Source organism: Gasterosteus aculeatus, chromosome 21 (assembly GCF_964276395.1).
Source record: "Gasterosteus aculeatus chromosome 21, fGasAcu3.hap1.1, whole genome shotgun sequence".
Taxonomy (NCBI): domain Eukaryota; kingdom Metazoa; phylum Chordata; class Actinopteri; order Perciformes; family Gasterosteidae; genus Gasterosteus; species Gasterosteus aculeatus.
Window position 1 is genome coordinate 11,021,550 of NC_135708.1, and position 14,569 is coordinate 11,036,118.

Sequence of the window (14,569 nt, forward strand, 5' to 3'; positions counted from 1 at the left end):
AAACACTCACATGAAACACTGAGAGTCTTTCTCTCCTCTGACGTCTTTACATCTTTTCCTTCATTCACAGGATATCTGGCAGAACAGTTGATGATGAATCCATCATGTTCATGTGACAGAGTGATGCTCTTCTGGATTTTAGTTGTGAAGGTTCGATCTGTGTTTTCCTCCATCATGTGGTGAGAGTCTGGTTGGAGGTTCCAGGTGAGTTGAGGAGGAGAGTGTGGACAGGGAGTGGAAGCTGAGCAGCTTATAGAGACAGACTCCTTCTCCTTCACATCACCTGAGATCTCAATCCTGGGCTTTGGAGGAGAATCTGTGGTTTCAAATCAAACACAGATTGTACACTGAAAAAAGAGCAACAAGACTTGAGTCTACAGTCTATGATGAAAGTACTCTTCTACATTTGAGAACATAAATGTTTTAGTTTTATTCCACTATCAGATGTTGGATTATATATCTTAGAAATAATAACATCATAGATTTTTTAATGAAAAACAAAAGTCTCTTACCTTTAACTGTTATCTGAAGATAATCACAAACATCTGTTGCTACAAATGGCCAGTTCTCAACCCTGAAGTAGTATTTTCCTGTGTATGTTGTTTTTAAACTGGCAAATAGGGTGGTGCAGTTTTTCTGACTCAAGTCTCCAGTAAAACTCATCGGATACGTGGAAACTGTCCCACTACTGTTGAAAATCACCTCACTTTTTTTTTGGCCAATTTGAGGGTAGTTTTTAATCCACACTCCAAATGTTGTTGTTGTGCTGTTGAATTCCTTTTCTGATTTAATGCTGAAGTTACATGGAATTTGCAAACAAGATCCACTCAGTGCTTCCATCTCTTTTGGTGCAGTGATGATTAGAGCTGAATCCCATTCACAAGCAGCAGAAGCACCTGTGAAACAAACAAATGATTAACAGTGGTGATTAAAATGTGTAAAAACACAACAATAACACGAACACAAAGAGAAATATACTTCAGCAGTAATGTTTTGTGTTGTGTTCTTTTTTTCCCTGAACAGTTTTCGTGTTGATTCATCTTTCTGGTTTTACATCTTTCCCCCACAAGGCCGAGCCCAGTGGGACCAAACCCGTCTCTGTCTCCAAATAACTACGTCACTTTTGTCTCCGTGATAAAAGAGCTCAGCAGGAAAACACAGATTGTAACATTCACATGAATTTAGGTTGAAATGATATTTTCCAAACAGTAAATGATTGAAGTGAAACACAAGTGAGTGAAGATGAAGCTCACCTGAGAGGAAGAAGACACTGTGCAACACGATGGCTGTCACCATCCTAACAGACTGGTCGGCCATGACACTCACCACCTGATTCACAAACACAACATCAGTGTCACTGCTCATATCCGTGAGTCTATATCATCTTTATGTATCACACACATCACAATAATAATAATGTAGCATTAACAGTCAGTGACTTGAGTTTAGTCACTGTGAATAACTCTGAGTCTCTGTTGCTCTGCATTACAGGACTGATGAACCTCACACACTTATTGTGTTATTACAATTTAAACTTCAAATAAATGACTTACGCGGGTAGCCAAAATATTTCCTCTTTCATAGTTTCTACTTCCTCTTCATCTCTAATATCTATTTAAATCTTCCAAATTCTCTTGATTGATACAACATGCAATCGGTGAACTTGTTTGTGAATAATTAGAAAGAATCTCTTGTAACTTGATGATATTTCAATAAAAAAGGATTGTAAATCAATAAAAAATGAAGTATTGAAGGTGACATTAACTTACATCGAGTGAGTGTTTCTTCTTCAGTGCAGTCTGCTGTCTGACAAGTTCAATGCAGAAGTCACAGGTCTTTGAACCAAGATGGTCTGTGAGAGGAAGGAGGAGGAACTGGGAGGTGGAGACAAATATCACTGCTGGTGTTCGTTTAAATGGCAAATAAAATAGAATTTACACACACTTGTATTGTACTAAAACAACTGCAAAACTCGGAAAAGAAATACCACAAAATACATTAATTAACCAGCAAATAATTAAATAAAAGTATTCTAACGGAAAAAATCGAGAAATGGATTTAAATCACCAATCTGATTGGTGGCCACACAGTAATGAACTCCTCCATCAGTGACATTGAAGCTGTAAAAGTCTCCTTCAGATACTTTGATTGTTTCATTCATTTATTTGTAAACAAGATCCCGTCAGTGTTTCCATCTCTTTTGGTGCAGCACCGGTCAGTTGGCCGGGGAGCCTCTGGGGGTCGGCCCGGAGGGCGGTGAGGAGTCTGGATCCGGGTGCATGGCGCACATTGTGTCAGTCTGCACCTTTGTACGTGATATTACATATTGTGTCTTTTTCCAAATTAATACATTTTATTGCAGAAAGTTTTATTTCACGACAACTCTGCAGAGTCTGACAAAACGACTTCCCCTATTCTTGAAAGTTCTCAGAATTTATTGGGTGTTAGATACTCCCCTCTTCTCCTTATTCATCTGTTAGAGCGACAAAGCTAAATAAGGTTTCTCACCTCACTCAGAGTAACAACACCAACTAAACCTGTGAAAACATGACAAAGTAGTAACTGCCACGGTGAGAGGCAGTTACTTTTCATTTTGGTTGTCTTGTACTGGATAAAATGTCCTCCTGAGGATGATTATTGATGCATTATTAACGGGACTCCTGCTCATGTGCATTCATATTTATTTATAATAATTGTCTCCAATTGTCATTTCATAACAAACAGTTATGACTTAAACTGTTTGCTCTTTAAAATTACCTCAAATATGAAACCATATTCTCTCCAGGCTTACAGGAGGATGTGCTCTTCTTTCCTATTTACACATTAATTAATTATTCTTTACGGTCCATCTTATCAAAAACATGGACTTTCTTCTACAAAGTGTAGTTGTTGTGCATGTGTGTGTGTGTGTGTGTGTGTGTGTCTGTGTGTGTGTGTTGTTGCCCAGCCAGTGAGCAGTGCCCCACATGAGTAAGTGCAGCCAAACGAAGGCAACCAAGAGGCCTGGTGTTGGATGGGCGGTACGACCCCAGAGGATCCGCATAGGGAACTCCTCCCCACCAGGTGTCTCTGGTTGTCCCTCACAGGTGGATGGAATCAATCAGCCAATCAGGAGCCTTTTTAACCTCAACCAGAGGACACAGAAGGGGGACAGTCTTCAGCTACTGAGGAGGGAGAACCAGCCGCAGGGTAAGAGGCCTTCAGTGTGGCTGAAGACGATTAATCGCCGTCTTTCTCAGGAAGAACCTGACGGAGCTCCTGACGCCAACGGCCAGCCCAGTGAAGCTTTGAGCTGCCTTTTTTCACCCCCTCGGTTTATAAAATAAACTCTTGAATTAGATTTACTGCGGCTGCTGTTTCTGATCAGTTTGTTTACCCTTCCAAGGCCACAGTCCGGCCTGGAGGAACATACACGGAAAAAATGTGTTGCCGGGCAGAATAATTACTCTAATAATGCATTTTAAAAAAAAAGGGTTTATTTGTTAACCAAAAACCCGATTTAATAAAACATCCTTACTTATTTTTTCATCAATTAATAAATGCACGTGTAGCAGTATAGAGGTGCCACCCTTTTGGCAATTAACACCAGGTGGCTGCAATTAGGTGGGCCGGTTTAAAGTGGCACGCCTCCCCCAGCTCTTCCTCTTGCGCCTCTATTCTGTGAGGTGCGTCATTTCGGGCGACTAGACGCGTGCTGCTCTGTGCTCCAGTGGCGTATTTGCTTGGTGAGTGTCCCTCTCAACTTGGCATTTTGGATAATATCTGATGGCTAACCCTAGTGTGGTCACAGGTAAATGCCAGCGACAGCCAGTGTCCCCTCCTTCCCTCCTCCTGTGTGTAAGCGTGTGTCCTAGAACAGGTTTCTGGTTTTTATACGCGAGCAACCAGTTTTACTCTGAACCACTAACTGCTCTTTTTCTGTAATTATGAGTTGTGTTGATCAGCAGGATGGGGTCGCTGCTGTTTTGTCTCTAGTGAAGTTTGTTTCCATTTACTCGTCTCCGCTGAAGCTCCACTTCCAGGGAAGCTTCGTCTCCGCGGCGTTCTCCTGACAGCCTTTATCCCCCCCCCTGGAAGCGTTGTCCTACCACACTGCGCTGTGTAGGACTGCGTGTGGTCTGTCTGCAGCTTTGTGTGCCGAATATCGGTCGCCACGCCTGGCATCCCCGCTTCATACCGGGCGCCAGATCAGTTCCTTTTTAAACCCTTGTCACGTCTGTGTTTTAACCAGGGCAGTGTCCCTTTTGTATTGTTTGCTGGATGTTATTTTATTGTAATTTTGTAAATTGTTTGTCTTTTTTTTTTTTTTGTTGCTGGAGACTGGTGGTGGCCGGGTGGTGGTGTCCTACCCCTTTGTTTGCGGTGTCCTGGGAAGCGCGTTCCTCACCACGTCGGGTGGTTCTGAGTTCTTTTGAGTTTGTTTTCTTGATTTGGTGGGTTCCCCCCACCCCCTCTACAGCTAGCGTTGTCCGCCCACCCAGCTCCAGCCCTCAAATTGTTCTGATTTGAATTATACTGCACTGATTTTGAAAGTATATAAAGTTGTAGGCCTACTTGTTCTAAAACCGTGAACTGCGTCTCCTGCCTAATAAGAGTAAATTTACCTGTGGGCCTTGTACCGTCCAGATTATTTCTCGGGGTGTAATTCCCAGAGTGGCGTTGTTGGTTTTTCTTTAGTTTCATTCCCCTTTTTCACCCCATCCTCGCCACACACGTTTGGTGTTTTATGAACAGTTGTTCAGCTGAACTAATAATTGCACACAACCTCATTGTGTTGCAGTTTCCTCCTACATCACTTGTAGCTCTGCGTTGATGTTAATACTCTTTATTTAGTTGGTGTCGCTCATGTTGAAAAGTTACTTCCCCAAAAGAATCAAGGAGTCTTTGGTAAAGTCTACTTCCCCTTCTTAAATTTACCCGGCGTTGCTTCAGTCTTTTTCTTCTTCTTTGCTGATCCTTTAAGGTTCCTATAAAGTCAAAGCGAATAGAACGAATAAGTTCAAGTTCTTCATCCAGAAGATAACGAAACATGTACAAGACCAACTTGCTGAAAAAGTATGAAAACAAACTACACTCTGATGGAGATTAAGTCCTCATCATATTGAAAACGTATAGCTGCTCTGTCGTTGTTCTAAATGTACTTTTCACTCGGAGGACAGAGATCCAGTGATGGAGAAGGAGTCCAGTCGTCCCTGTGTGCTGCCATGTGAGCTCTTCACAATCTTCTTACAGCCGTTACGCATCCTGTCCTCACTGTGTGCACATCCCCAAATAAATGCACACAAAATGACATGTGGTCAGGATGCACAACGCTGTTTCCAGCTGAACTTCACATTTCTTTCATCAGCAACAAACACAAGCTTCCAAAAGCAGCATTCAGAAGATGGAAAGTAAGAAAACAGTCAAGGTATTAGTACTATTCTAAATACTTTATTTAATGTAAGACCACCTTTCACATATACAGACTAAGGGCTGGGCAGGTTATCACGTTGTATAACGTAGCAAGGCGGGCCACTCCACAGAGACTGCTGTCTCAGAGCAACTCCACACTGCTAGAGCCGCCCCTCTCTGTCCTCATCCTCCTGGACCTCTCTACTGCATTTGACACGGTCAACCACCAGATCCTTAATTCCTCCCTTCAGGAACTTGGTGTCACAGCCTCTGCGCTCTCCCTTCTCTCGTCCTACCTCGACGGCTGCACCTACCGCACCGTAATAGAGACAATTGAGAAAGGAACTGCACTTTTCAATGGACCTTTTCATTTTGAATCTTTACCAGACGGCGTAGTCGATTAAATAAAAGCTATTTGTAACCACTGCAAGCTGGAATGATCTTATCACCGGAGTACTACGAGCCTGAAGTACATCTTCATGGCGTCACACAGCATTGATGCAGCAAACCAGACACCCAAACAACCAGTGGAGCCAAACTTTGACGGACTGCTTTGGATGCAGCGTGCAGGAGAACTTTCTACAAACCAACGCAAGAAGAAATCAGGAATGGATGAAAAAAGTGGATGTTAAAAGTTTTTTGTCTCGTAATTTTGTCATTCGTTTACTGCTCAACCTGCATTCCTGAAAGCAATTTTTTTTCTTCGACTGAGATTCTCCAAAGGAAATACATAGTCTTTACAGACCAAAAGGTCCCCTGCACAGTAAATTCCAGCTGTTAAATTTTTTTTTGGTGCTAGAACACTTTAGTTCACTCTAACGGGAACACTTACTACTGAACACAGACTGTTTCCTGGTAGAAGAATAATCTTCAGATTTATATATTGTATGTTTACTTGCTGTTGCTCCAAAAGTGCCTGTTATATTGTTCCGATTACTTATAAAACTTAATAAAAGCGTGCAATACACTAGGTTTTCTTTGTCCACATTAGTAAAGAGTGAACTGAACAGCTGTAGAGGACACAGCGCCATCTAGTGGTGTTCTGTAGATATGCACACTATAGAAATGGATCAGAATCAAGGACCATGATATTCAGATGTAGATTATTACAAACCCTTATTTAAATATTTCCCGTTTTTATCCAAATAGGAAGCTCGACCCAGTGTTCCCACCCGGATTCCTGCTTCTGTGCCCCGTGGCAGAGTGCGGAGGGCGTTCCCATCGACGTCATCATCTTACCGGACCCTTCTGATTGGACAGACGAACTGACTGTCCTTTAACAGGAAATGAGTAGTAGAAAATAAACTAAGGTTAAAAGACAGCAAGAAAAACGCTTCAAAACAATACTAATACTTTTATTTACAACACCTAAATATAAGTGAACAACAAAACACCGGTAAAACAAAGGTGAAACACTAGTAGGACACTTGTAAGACACTCGTAAAACATCTGTCCTGTCCCTTTCTGAGGCGCCTCTCCTGCTGCGCTCACTTCCATCCTCATCACAGGATCTCGCGCCACTGATGTCTTGATTACCGTAATGTATTTGTCAAAAAGAGAAATATAAACAATGTGAATGTGAAACTATACGTACAAAGGATGGATAGGGTGGCAGAGTGGCTCCGCTCACTTCTATCTCCATCTTTGGGGTGTTCTAAACCAGTGGGAGGCACTGTGTGTCAGCAAGCTGTGTGTCACCGTCGTTTCGATCAGATGGCGGGGCCGCTGATATTATATGTATGAGCAGCTCATCCACCTCAGGTGTGTCTTCGTACCTTCTCGGCGGTAAACAGCCGGTTGTCTGGCTGGAGGTTGTGGCCGAGGGAGCGTGGCTGCCGCGGTGTGGGCTTGAGTGGGTTTGATGAACAGGAGCTGTTGGTGCCACTGGTAGGAGTGACTGGCTCATCCCGGTGGTGGTGGTGCCCTTCATTTTTCTGTAGTGCATCTCGTGGCAATAGTGACATTAGACTCCCCCTCAGCAGTCGTCGCTGCCTGTGAGCCCTCAGCACCCCTGTACGTTGCATTCCATGGTAACCTGAAAAACGCTTAAACGTTCCTTTTTTGGTGTAATATCGCATCGACTGTAGATTTCATTGAACATTTGTATATTTTAGGATAAACAATTTATTAAAAATAAACTTGTATAATTTTGTTTTGTGGACTCACGTCCAGTGCCTGTGTTGTCTGAACTTGTGTCCTGTAGTTGACCGTAGATTGGTGGTCTCCTTTAATAATTCCTGGGGTGAAATTCCCTTAGGTGGCATTGTTGGTCCATAATAGTAAAGCAGATTAGTCCCTTAGCCTTGCCACACTTACAATGACTTGGGAGTAATGAGGAAACAAAGGATTTGCAGAGATAATTAAATGCTGGTGTGATAATAAATGACCATTTAAAATCATCGAAACAGTAATGATACATTATTTTAATGCAGAAATTTCTTTGAAATTCGTATCTGCTGGTTTACATCTACATGAGAATATGATACGTGTTTGCAGTGGACGTATTTAAGCCGGGGAATAAGCTATAAAATGTGGAGCAACACATGTGTAATTTGTGTCTAAAACTGTTTAGATTTGTATGTTCGTAAGTTACACGCCTCTGCTTCGTTTAGAGGAGACAGAAGCTGCGTACGTATGGACCCGTGCACACAGACATTCGTAACTTTTGGAAGAATAACTGTAATATGTAACGTAACGAGCTCCTGACCCGGACAGTTTTTAGCTAACTTTCGATAAAAATGATCTTGTAATGTTTTCAGGTGATTTAACTGTGTTAAAGCGTTAGCACTTTACCTTTCAAGCCAAATACTGCGAGTGTAATTTTTTGAGTCTGTAAAAGGACGCTAACACCGTTGAATTAGCCGTGCGCTGATATACCCCTGACCCGCTCAGACGTCCATGTCATTGTAAACATTTGTTTTTCGTGAGATTAAACTCATTAAAGGGTCAAAGGTTACCATCAATACTGTCAACATAGTAAAGTCCTTTTGTTCTGGCTTTCACAATAAGAAATCCGGTTTTAACACCTAAAAAAAGTACAATAAAAGCACTTTCATTTCAATTTGAGTGTGTAACACCACCTGCTGGACGTTTTGTTAAACTCTTCTCACGTGAACGACTTGCAAAACAGCTGTAAATGCATGAGATTTAACAATTATGCACACATACATTTAGTTTATAACAAATATAACACATGGTTTCGAGTTATTACAACTAAAATATTAAATGAATATATATTCATTTAAAAAAATTAGTAAAATCAGGACACAACATTTAAAATCATCGCCTCGTCCCAGCCCCCATACACGGTGCGGTACCACGAGTGGCAGCTATCACACTGGACCCATGACACCAATCCCTCTGAGCTCACAGGCGGGTCAGCTTCGCTGCACCAGCCACGCTCCGAAGCCAGCTGTTATCACAGCTCAGGCAGAGACCCAAACGCAGATGTGAGGATTATTCCTCACATCTGCGTTTGGGTCTCTGCTTTAATGAAGAGGAATTCGGGCAGGCAGTGTCGTTGTCGGAGGCAGGAGTTCGGTACACGGGAGATCAGGGGTTCAGAGGTGGCAGGCAGTGTCGTTGTCAGAGGCAGTCCGGAGTTCAGTACACAGGAGGTCGGAGGTACAGAGGTGGCAGGCAGTGTCGTTGTCGGAGGCAGGCAGGGGTCAGTACATGGGGGATCTCTAGAATCGACTGGGAACTACGGGGATACAACGCTGGTAAGACCTGGTGAAACACACAAGACAAACTGGCAACAAGAACAGGGAGAAGACACAGGTTATATGCCCAAGGGATAATTGACAAACAGGGAACACCTGGTGTGTGAGGAGACAGGGGAAAAACAGGTGAAAACAGGTGAACACAATTAGGGCGTGACAGTACCCAGAACCCAGGACCGGAAAAAGGGGAGGTTGGTAGCCGAGGGAGCACTCGAAGGGGGAGAGGCCCGTAGCAGATGATGGAAGGGTGTTACGGGCATATTCCGCCCAGACCAGCTGTCGACAAAGTCCAGTGACAGGTGGGACCACGGGCGGTCGGAGCTTGCCGCAAGGTCTTACTTTGGGCACACACCGTGCAGGCGGAGACATAAGAGGGCACGTCCACCCTCATGGTGGGCCACCAAAACAGTCTACGGATGAAGGCAAGGGTCCGGCGAGCCCCGGTATGACACGAGAGGTTGGAGGAATGGGCCCACTTCAGAACTTGAGACTGCATGGGGTCCGGAACAAACAGGCAGCCTGTAGGGACATTCCTAGGGACCTGCCTCGACCGCTGTGCCTTGCGGACCTCAGCTTCTATTCCCCAGATCAGGGATGTAGCCAGGCAGGAAGTGGGAAGGATGTGCCCGGGATCCGGAGGGGTGGTAGCAGGGCTGAAGACTTGAGAGAGGGCATCCGGCTTCACGTTCTTGGAGCCAGGGCAATATGAAAGAAGAAAATTTAAACGGCTGAATAGCAGAGCCCACCTGGCCTGCCTGGAGTTGAGTTTTTTAGCGCTGCGAAGGTACGCAAGGTTCTTATGGTCGGTCCAAACCAAAAACGGCAGCTCTTGTGCTGCTAGCTCATCCTTGATAATGTTGGACAGCCCATTAAGAAAAGCGTCAAAGAGAGAGTCAGAATTCCACAAACTAAGTCCACCGCGTAGTCTGACACGCTGCGAGAGCCCAGCTCAGCGTGCACTAGAACCATCTAGTGCACGCTGCTGCTCTCGGTCTCTTCTGGCCAGAGCTTGGGCCTCTCTCATAGCTGCACGGTCCTCCGCCTCCAATGACGTCCGACATCTCCTGAGCTTTCAGTAGCCACCACCAGTCTCCGATCCTTCACCCTCTGGTTGGAGTTTCTTAGGACCCTTGAAAACTCTGTTGTGGTGGCCTGCTTTTGCACTTCCTCGTTTCTACATTATACATTAAGTGAATACACATGATTCCTACCAATAAAACAAATAAATGATTTGTAACAAAACAGAAAATATGGCTTCAACAACAACAGTAGTGACTTCCTCCTGTTAAGCAGAGACAAAGACCATTCACTGTCTCATGCTGTTCAACACTTAAATCACTGTTATTCTTCCAAAAGTTGAGAAAATAATTCTCACAATATCAAAGTCATCCGGCGGGCGAGTTTGACTCCTATGGTACTTAAAGTGTCACTTTCCCTAATCCTGTATGTGGACCATCTAGCAGTACGAACACCTCTCTGCCCCCACGTCACCCGGCTACATTTGTTTTTAGAAAAGTCTGACAGTTGTAACGTTTTTACTCATTGTCATGTACGGTTAGTCTAGTGCGCTTGCGCAGATACTTTCTGCTCAACGAAACTCATTATTTTTATTCATTTTATACACTTTACATCGAATAAAGACGAGATAAAATATAAGAGGATGTTTTTATTGATGATTTTTAGAAAGACACACAGAAAGCTAATAAACATTATTCACCATTCACTGTTACAGAACAGAATACCATTAAGTATTAAGAGAAAAGCTACACACATGGTTGTAAGAAGCGCACTAAGACTAATGAATAGCGGGTCGTCGTGGCGTAGGGGCAGAGAGGGTCCGCTAGGAACTGCAAGGTTGGTGGTTCAAGTCCCAGCTGCCCCATGTCCCAAGTTGAAGTGTCCTTGAGCAAGACACCTAACCCCTAATTGCTCCCCGGGCAAAAATGTAAAAAGCCATGGGTTAAAAATGTAATGTAAGCTTTGGATAAAAGCTTCAGCTAAATCACCTGTGATGTAATAATGAATACAGAGAAGATGATACAGCTTCATAGCTTCCTCTTCCTCTTCTGCCTCATGGCCACCATGTTAACATAGATGTCTTCTTCTTCAATGAAAAGCAGCAGAGACACGAGCAGACTTTACACGCTGGGGAGGGAAAAGCTAAAGCAGAGACATTCGCAAGTTACTCTGTGGTTATTATTTCACTTAAATGTAACGTTTTGTTGTTTTCTTAACCTCCCACCACTTGGGGGCGTAATGACGCTGTAAATTAGGCCACAAGGTCGATATAATCAGCAGCATTACAGGAACAGGTGGTTGTTATTGTGAGGAGCAAACAGTTTGTAAGGACGTGCAAGAAGGTGCAAGTGTTGTTTGATGGTGTGTGATAACCAACGGAAAAAGTGTTATGATATATTATTAATTTAGAGAAGGAAAAGGTGGGTGAAGAAAAACAAAGTGATCTGTCTTCTGTTTGTATTTGGAGAAGAAATCAATTACCATCAAAGACAAACTGGACTTTTTCAAGGATTTTGTCAAGCGTTAAAACAAGCGAGCAGCAACTAAAAGCTTCTTTTGATGGTCAAAGGGGTCAAGTAGAATAAATGATTTGTCTTCTTAAAGCAAACAGTGCAACTTATAATCTCATTATTAGGAGATGAGGATATATCGCGACAATAATAATACACTATGAGCCTTTCAAAAGTCAGTGAGTAACAAGGAATGAGTTGTTATGTTTGACCTTCTGCCTCTTTGTAAATTTATTCGTATTATCATCATTATGAATATTGATAATGAATTATGCATTAATGCATTACAACATTCACAATGACACAAGCTGGTGTGTTTCTGCACACAATCATATTGTAGAAAAGGTTTTCTTACCACTCAAAGATGAGCAAAGTAGTGACGAGCAGAATGATTCCCAGGACCTTCACGATGACTTGAGCACCAACCAGTTGATCACCTGCAACACAACGACATGGTCACTTTTAAAATGTTATCACTCAAATCATAATTCCTGCAGCGACCTTCAAATACCAACAGACGTCCTGTCGATAGCTGAATGTGCAGCTCATTTCTGCATCCACAATAACATAATGTGCCTCCATCACTGCTGGTCACTTCACAGCCATGAAGACTTGATGATGATGAGAAAAGATCAGGGGTCTCTTTGTTAAAGCAGTGCGAAGGATCCCCTCTAAATATGTGCTCACGTTCGAAGGAGGAAATGCACACACTCCAAAACACATCCAGATGTGTAAAGCATCGCGTTGCCAGTGAGCCATTTCCTTTTAATAAAACCCAAATGAACCTGTGAAGGTGCACGACTGAACGCTCAAACGCCATGAATGTAAATGATACCTTAGGTGTGTAGAAAACACTTTTTTGCAAATCTCTAAGGATACAAAATCCTGTGTGTCTAATAGAGTAACAAACGTAATACAGTTCTGTGTTTACCTTCTATAGTCAGATGGATCTCTGAGGATGTTTGATCACCAAGCTGATTGGTGGCCACACAGTAATAAACTCCTCCATCAGTGACATTGAAGCTGTAAAAGTCTCCTTCAGATACTTTGATTGGTGCATCTCTGCTGGTCTTGAACCAGGTGAAGCGGCTCACAGGAGGTTTGGCTCTGCTGGAGCAGGTCAGGTTCACCCGGCTACCTGCTGACACTCGACCTGATGGACTGATGGACACTGAGGTGTTCTTGGGAGCGTCTGAGGAAAATGTGACAGTAAAACTTCATGCAGCTGACATCGTGTGAACACATGAATCATCGTATGCTGACAGGATCAAAGAACAAACACTCACATGAAACACTGAGAGTCTTTCTCTCCTCTGACGTCTTTACATCTTTTCCTTCATTCACAGGATATCTGGCAGAACAGGTGATGATGAATCCATCTTGTTCATGTGACAGAGTGATGTTCTTCTGGATTCTAGTTGTGAAGGTTCGATCTGTGTTTTCCTCCATCATGTGGTGAGAGTCTGGTTGGAGGTTCCAGGTGAGTTGAGGAGGAGAGTGTGGACAGGGAGTGGAAGCTGAGCAGCTTATAGAGACAGAATCCTTCTCCTTCACATCACCTGAGATCTCAATCCTGGGCTTTGGAGGAGAATCTGTGGTTTCAAATCAAACACAGATTGTACTCTGAAAAAAGAGCAACAAGACTTGAGTCTACAGTCTATGATAGGCACGTGCACAGACATTTTTGGGGGCAGGTGCTCAAACCAAAACAAAAGGGCACTTGTCGCCAATAACATTCAGGAATAAAAAAAAGATTAATAATAAAATAAATAAATAATAACACAGTAGGATATATTCCCTGTCCTCCTGTTTTTGGGGTCTTTCTTTTCTTGACATTATGCTGCAAATTTTGTATATGAGAAAAATCAATGTTTTACAATGTAAAACATTACATGTAAAATTTACATAATAAGAGTGACTTACATAATCCGGCACAACACCCACACATTTTTTTATTGTTTTCTTTTACAGTTGAAGCATAAGCATCATTATGATAATATACCACAATATACTGTAATGTAGCTCAACTTAAGATCTACCTTTTAATAATTCAATAAATTAAACAAAACTAGTGAACTAATTTGTAGAACAGTAATACTGCCTTTATATTCTAACCCTAAATCACGGATTTCATCTTTTTTTATTTTTTAGAAACGTCAGACCAGTTGCATCGTAATGTTTTCCGCACCGTGAATGTTGTGTTTAATTTATCAGCTAACAACATCCGGGGTTTGGACCAACACCGCCTAACCCTAACCCTAACCCTAACCGCCATCACATTTGTCGATGCTGCAGCCGTTTGGGGCTCAACACTGCACGAGCACAAGGAGGAGGAGGAAGAAGAAGAAAAGGAGAAGGAGGAGAAGGAGGAAGAGGATTAGGAAGAAGAAGAAGAGAAGGAGGAGGAGGAGGAGGAGGGAGAGAAGGAGGAGGAGGCGGAAGAGGGGCGGGGCTTGTGAGCGCCTTGAAATGCGTTGGGGCAAAATTCTCACAAAAACTCAAATAAATGCCGGTCAGATATCAAAATACATTTGGAGGGAATTGATGACGGAGGGAGAGTAATTTTTATTCTTAAATATTGATGAATGAAGAAAAAATTGGGCTCCAGCAGAAAGGGCACTTTACTCATCCAGGGCAAAAGGGCAGGTGCTTGAGCACCACTAGGGGTCTATCTGTGCACGTGCCTGTCACGGCTTGGGTTCAAGTGTTGTTTTATTTTGTAGTTTCATGCCTTTGGTGTTCCTGAGTTAACTTCACTTCCTGCCTTGTCCTGTCTCCCCTGTGATTGCCTGCCGCCTTATGATTGTTTCCACCTGTGTCCAATAACCTGCACTTTCCCAGTGTATTTAAGCCATGTCTGTGTGTTGTGCCTTGTCGCGTCATTGTTGAATGTCGGATGTAGTTTGCATGTTTGTGGGTCCTGTGGTG

The 14,569-nt window shown here is 43.0% G+C and overlaps 1 protein-coding gene across 2 annotated transcripts in view; it reads right to left on the bottom strand.

Annotated features, from left to right (window-relative positions):
• Positions 1–14,569, bottom strand: part of LOC120811669 (B-cell receptor CD22-like) — a 39,829-nt gene that overhangs the window by 20,987 nt on the left and 4,273 nt on the right. For both annotated transcript variants that reach the window (XM_078095673.1, XM_078095674.1), the window contains 3 exons: positions 12,928–13,233; positions 12,573–12,833; positions 11–316 (listed from right to left, as the gene is read on the bottom strand). In XM_078095673.1, the coding sequence (XP_077951799.1) occupies positions 11–316; positions 12,573–12,833; positions 12,928–13,233 (873 nt within the window). The remainder of the gene's footprint in view (positions 1–10; positions 317–12,572; positions 12,834–12,927; positions 13,234–14,569) is intronic.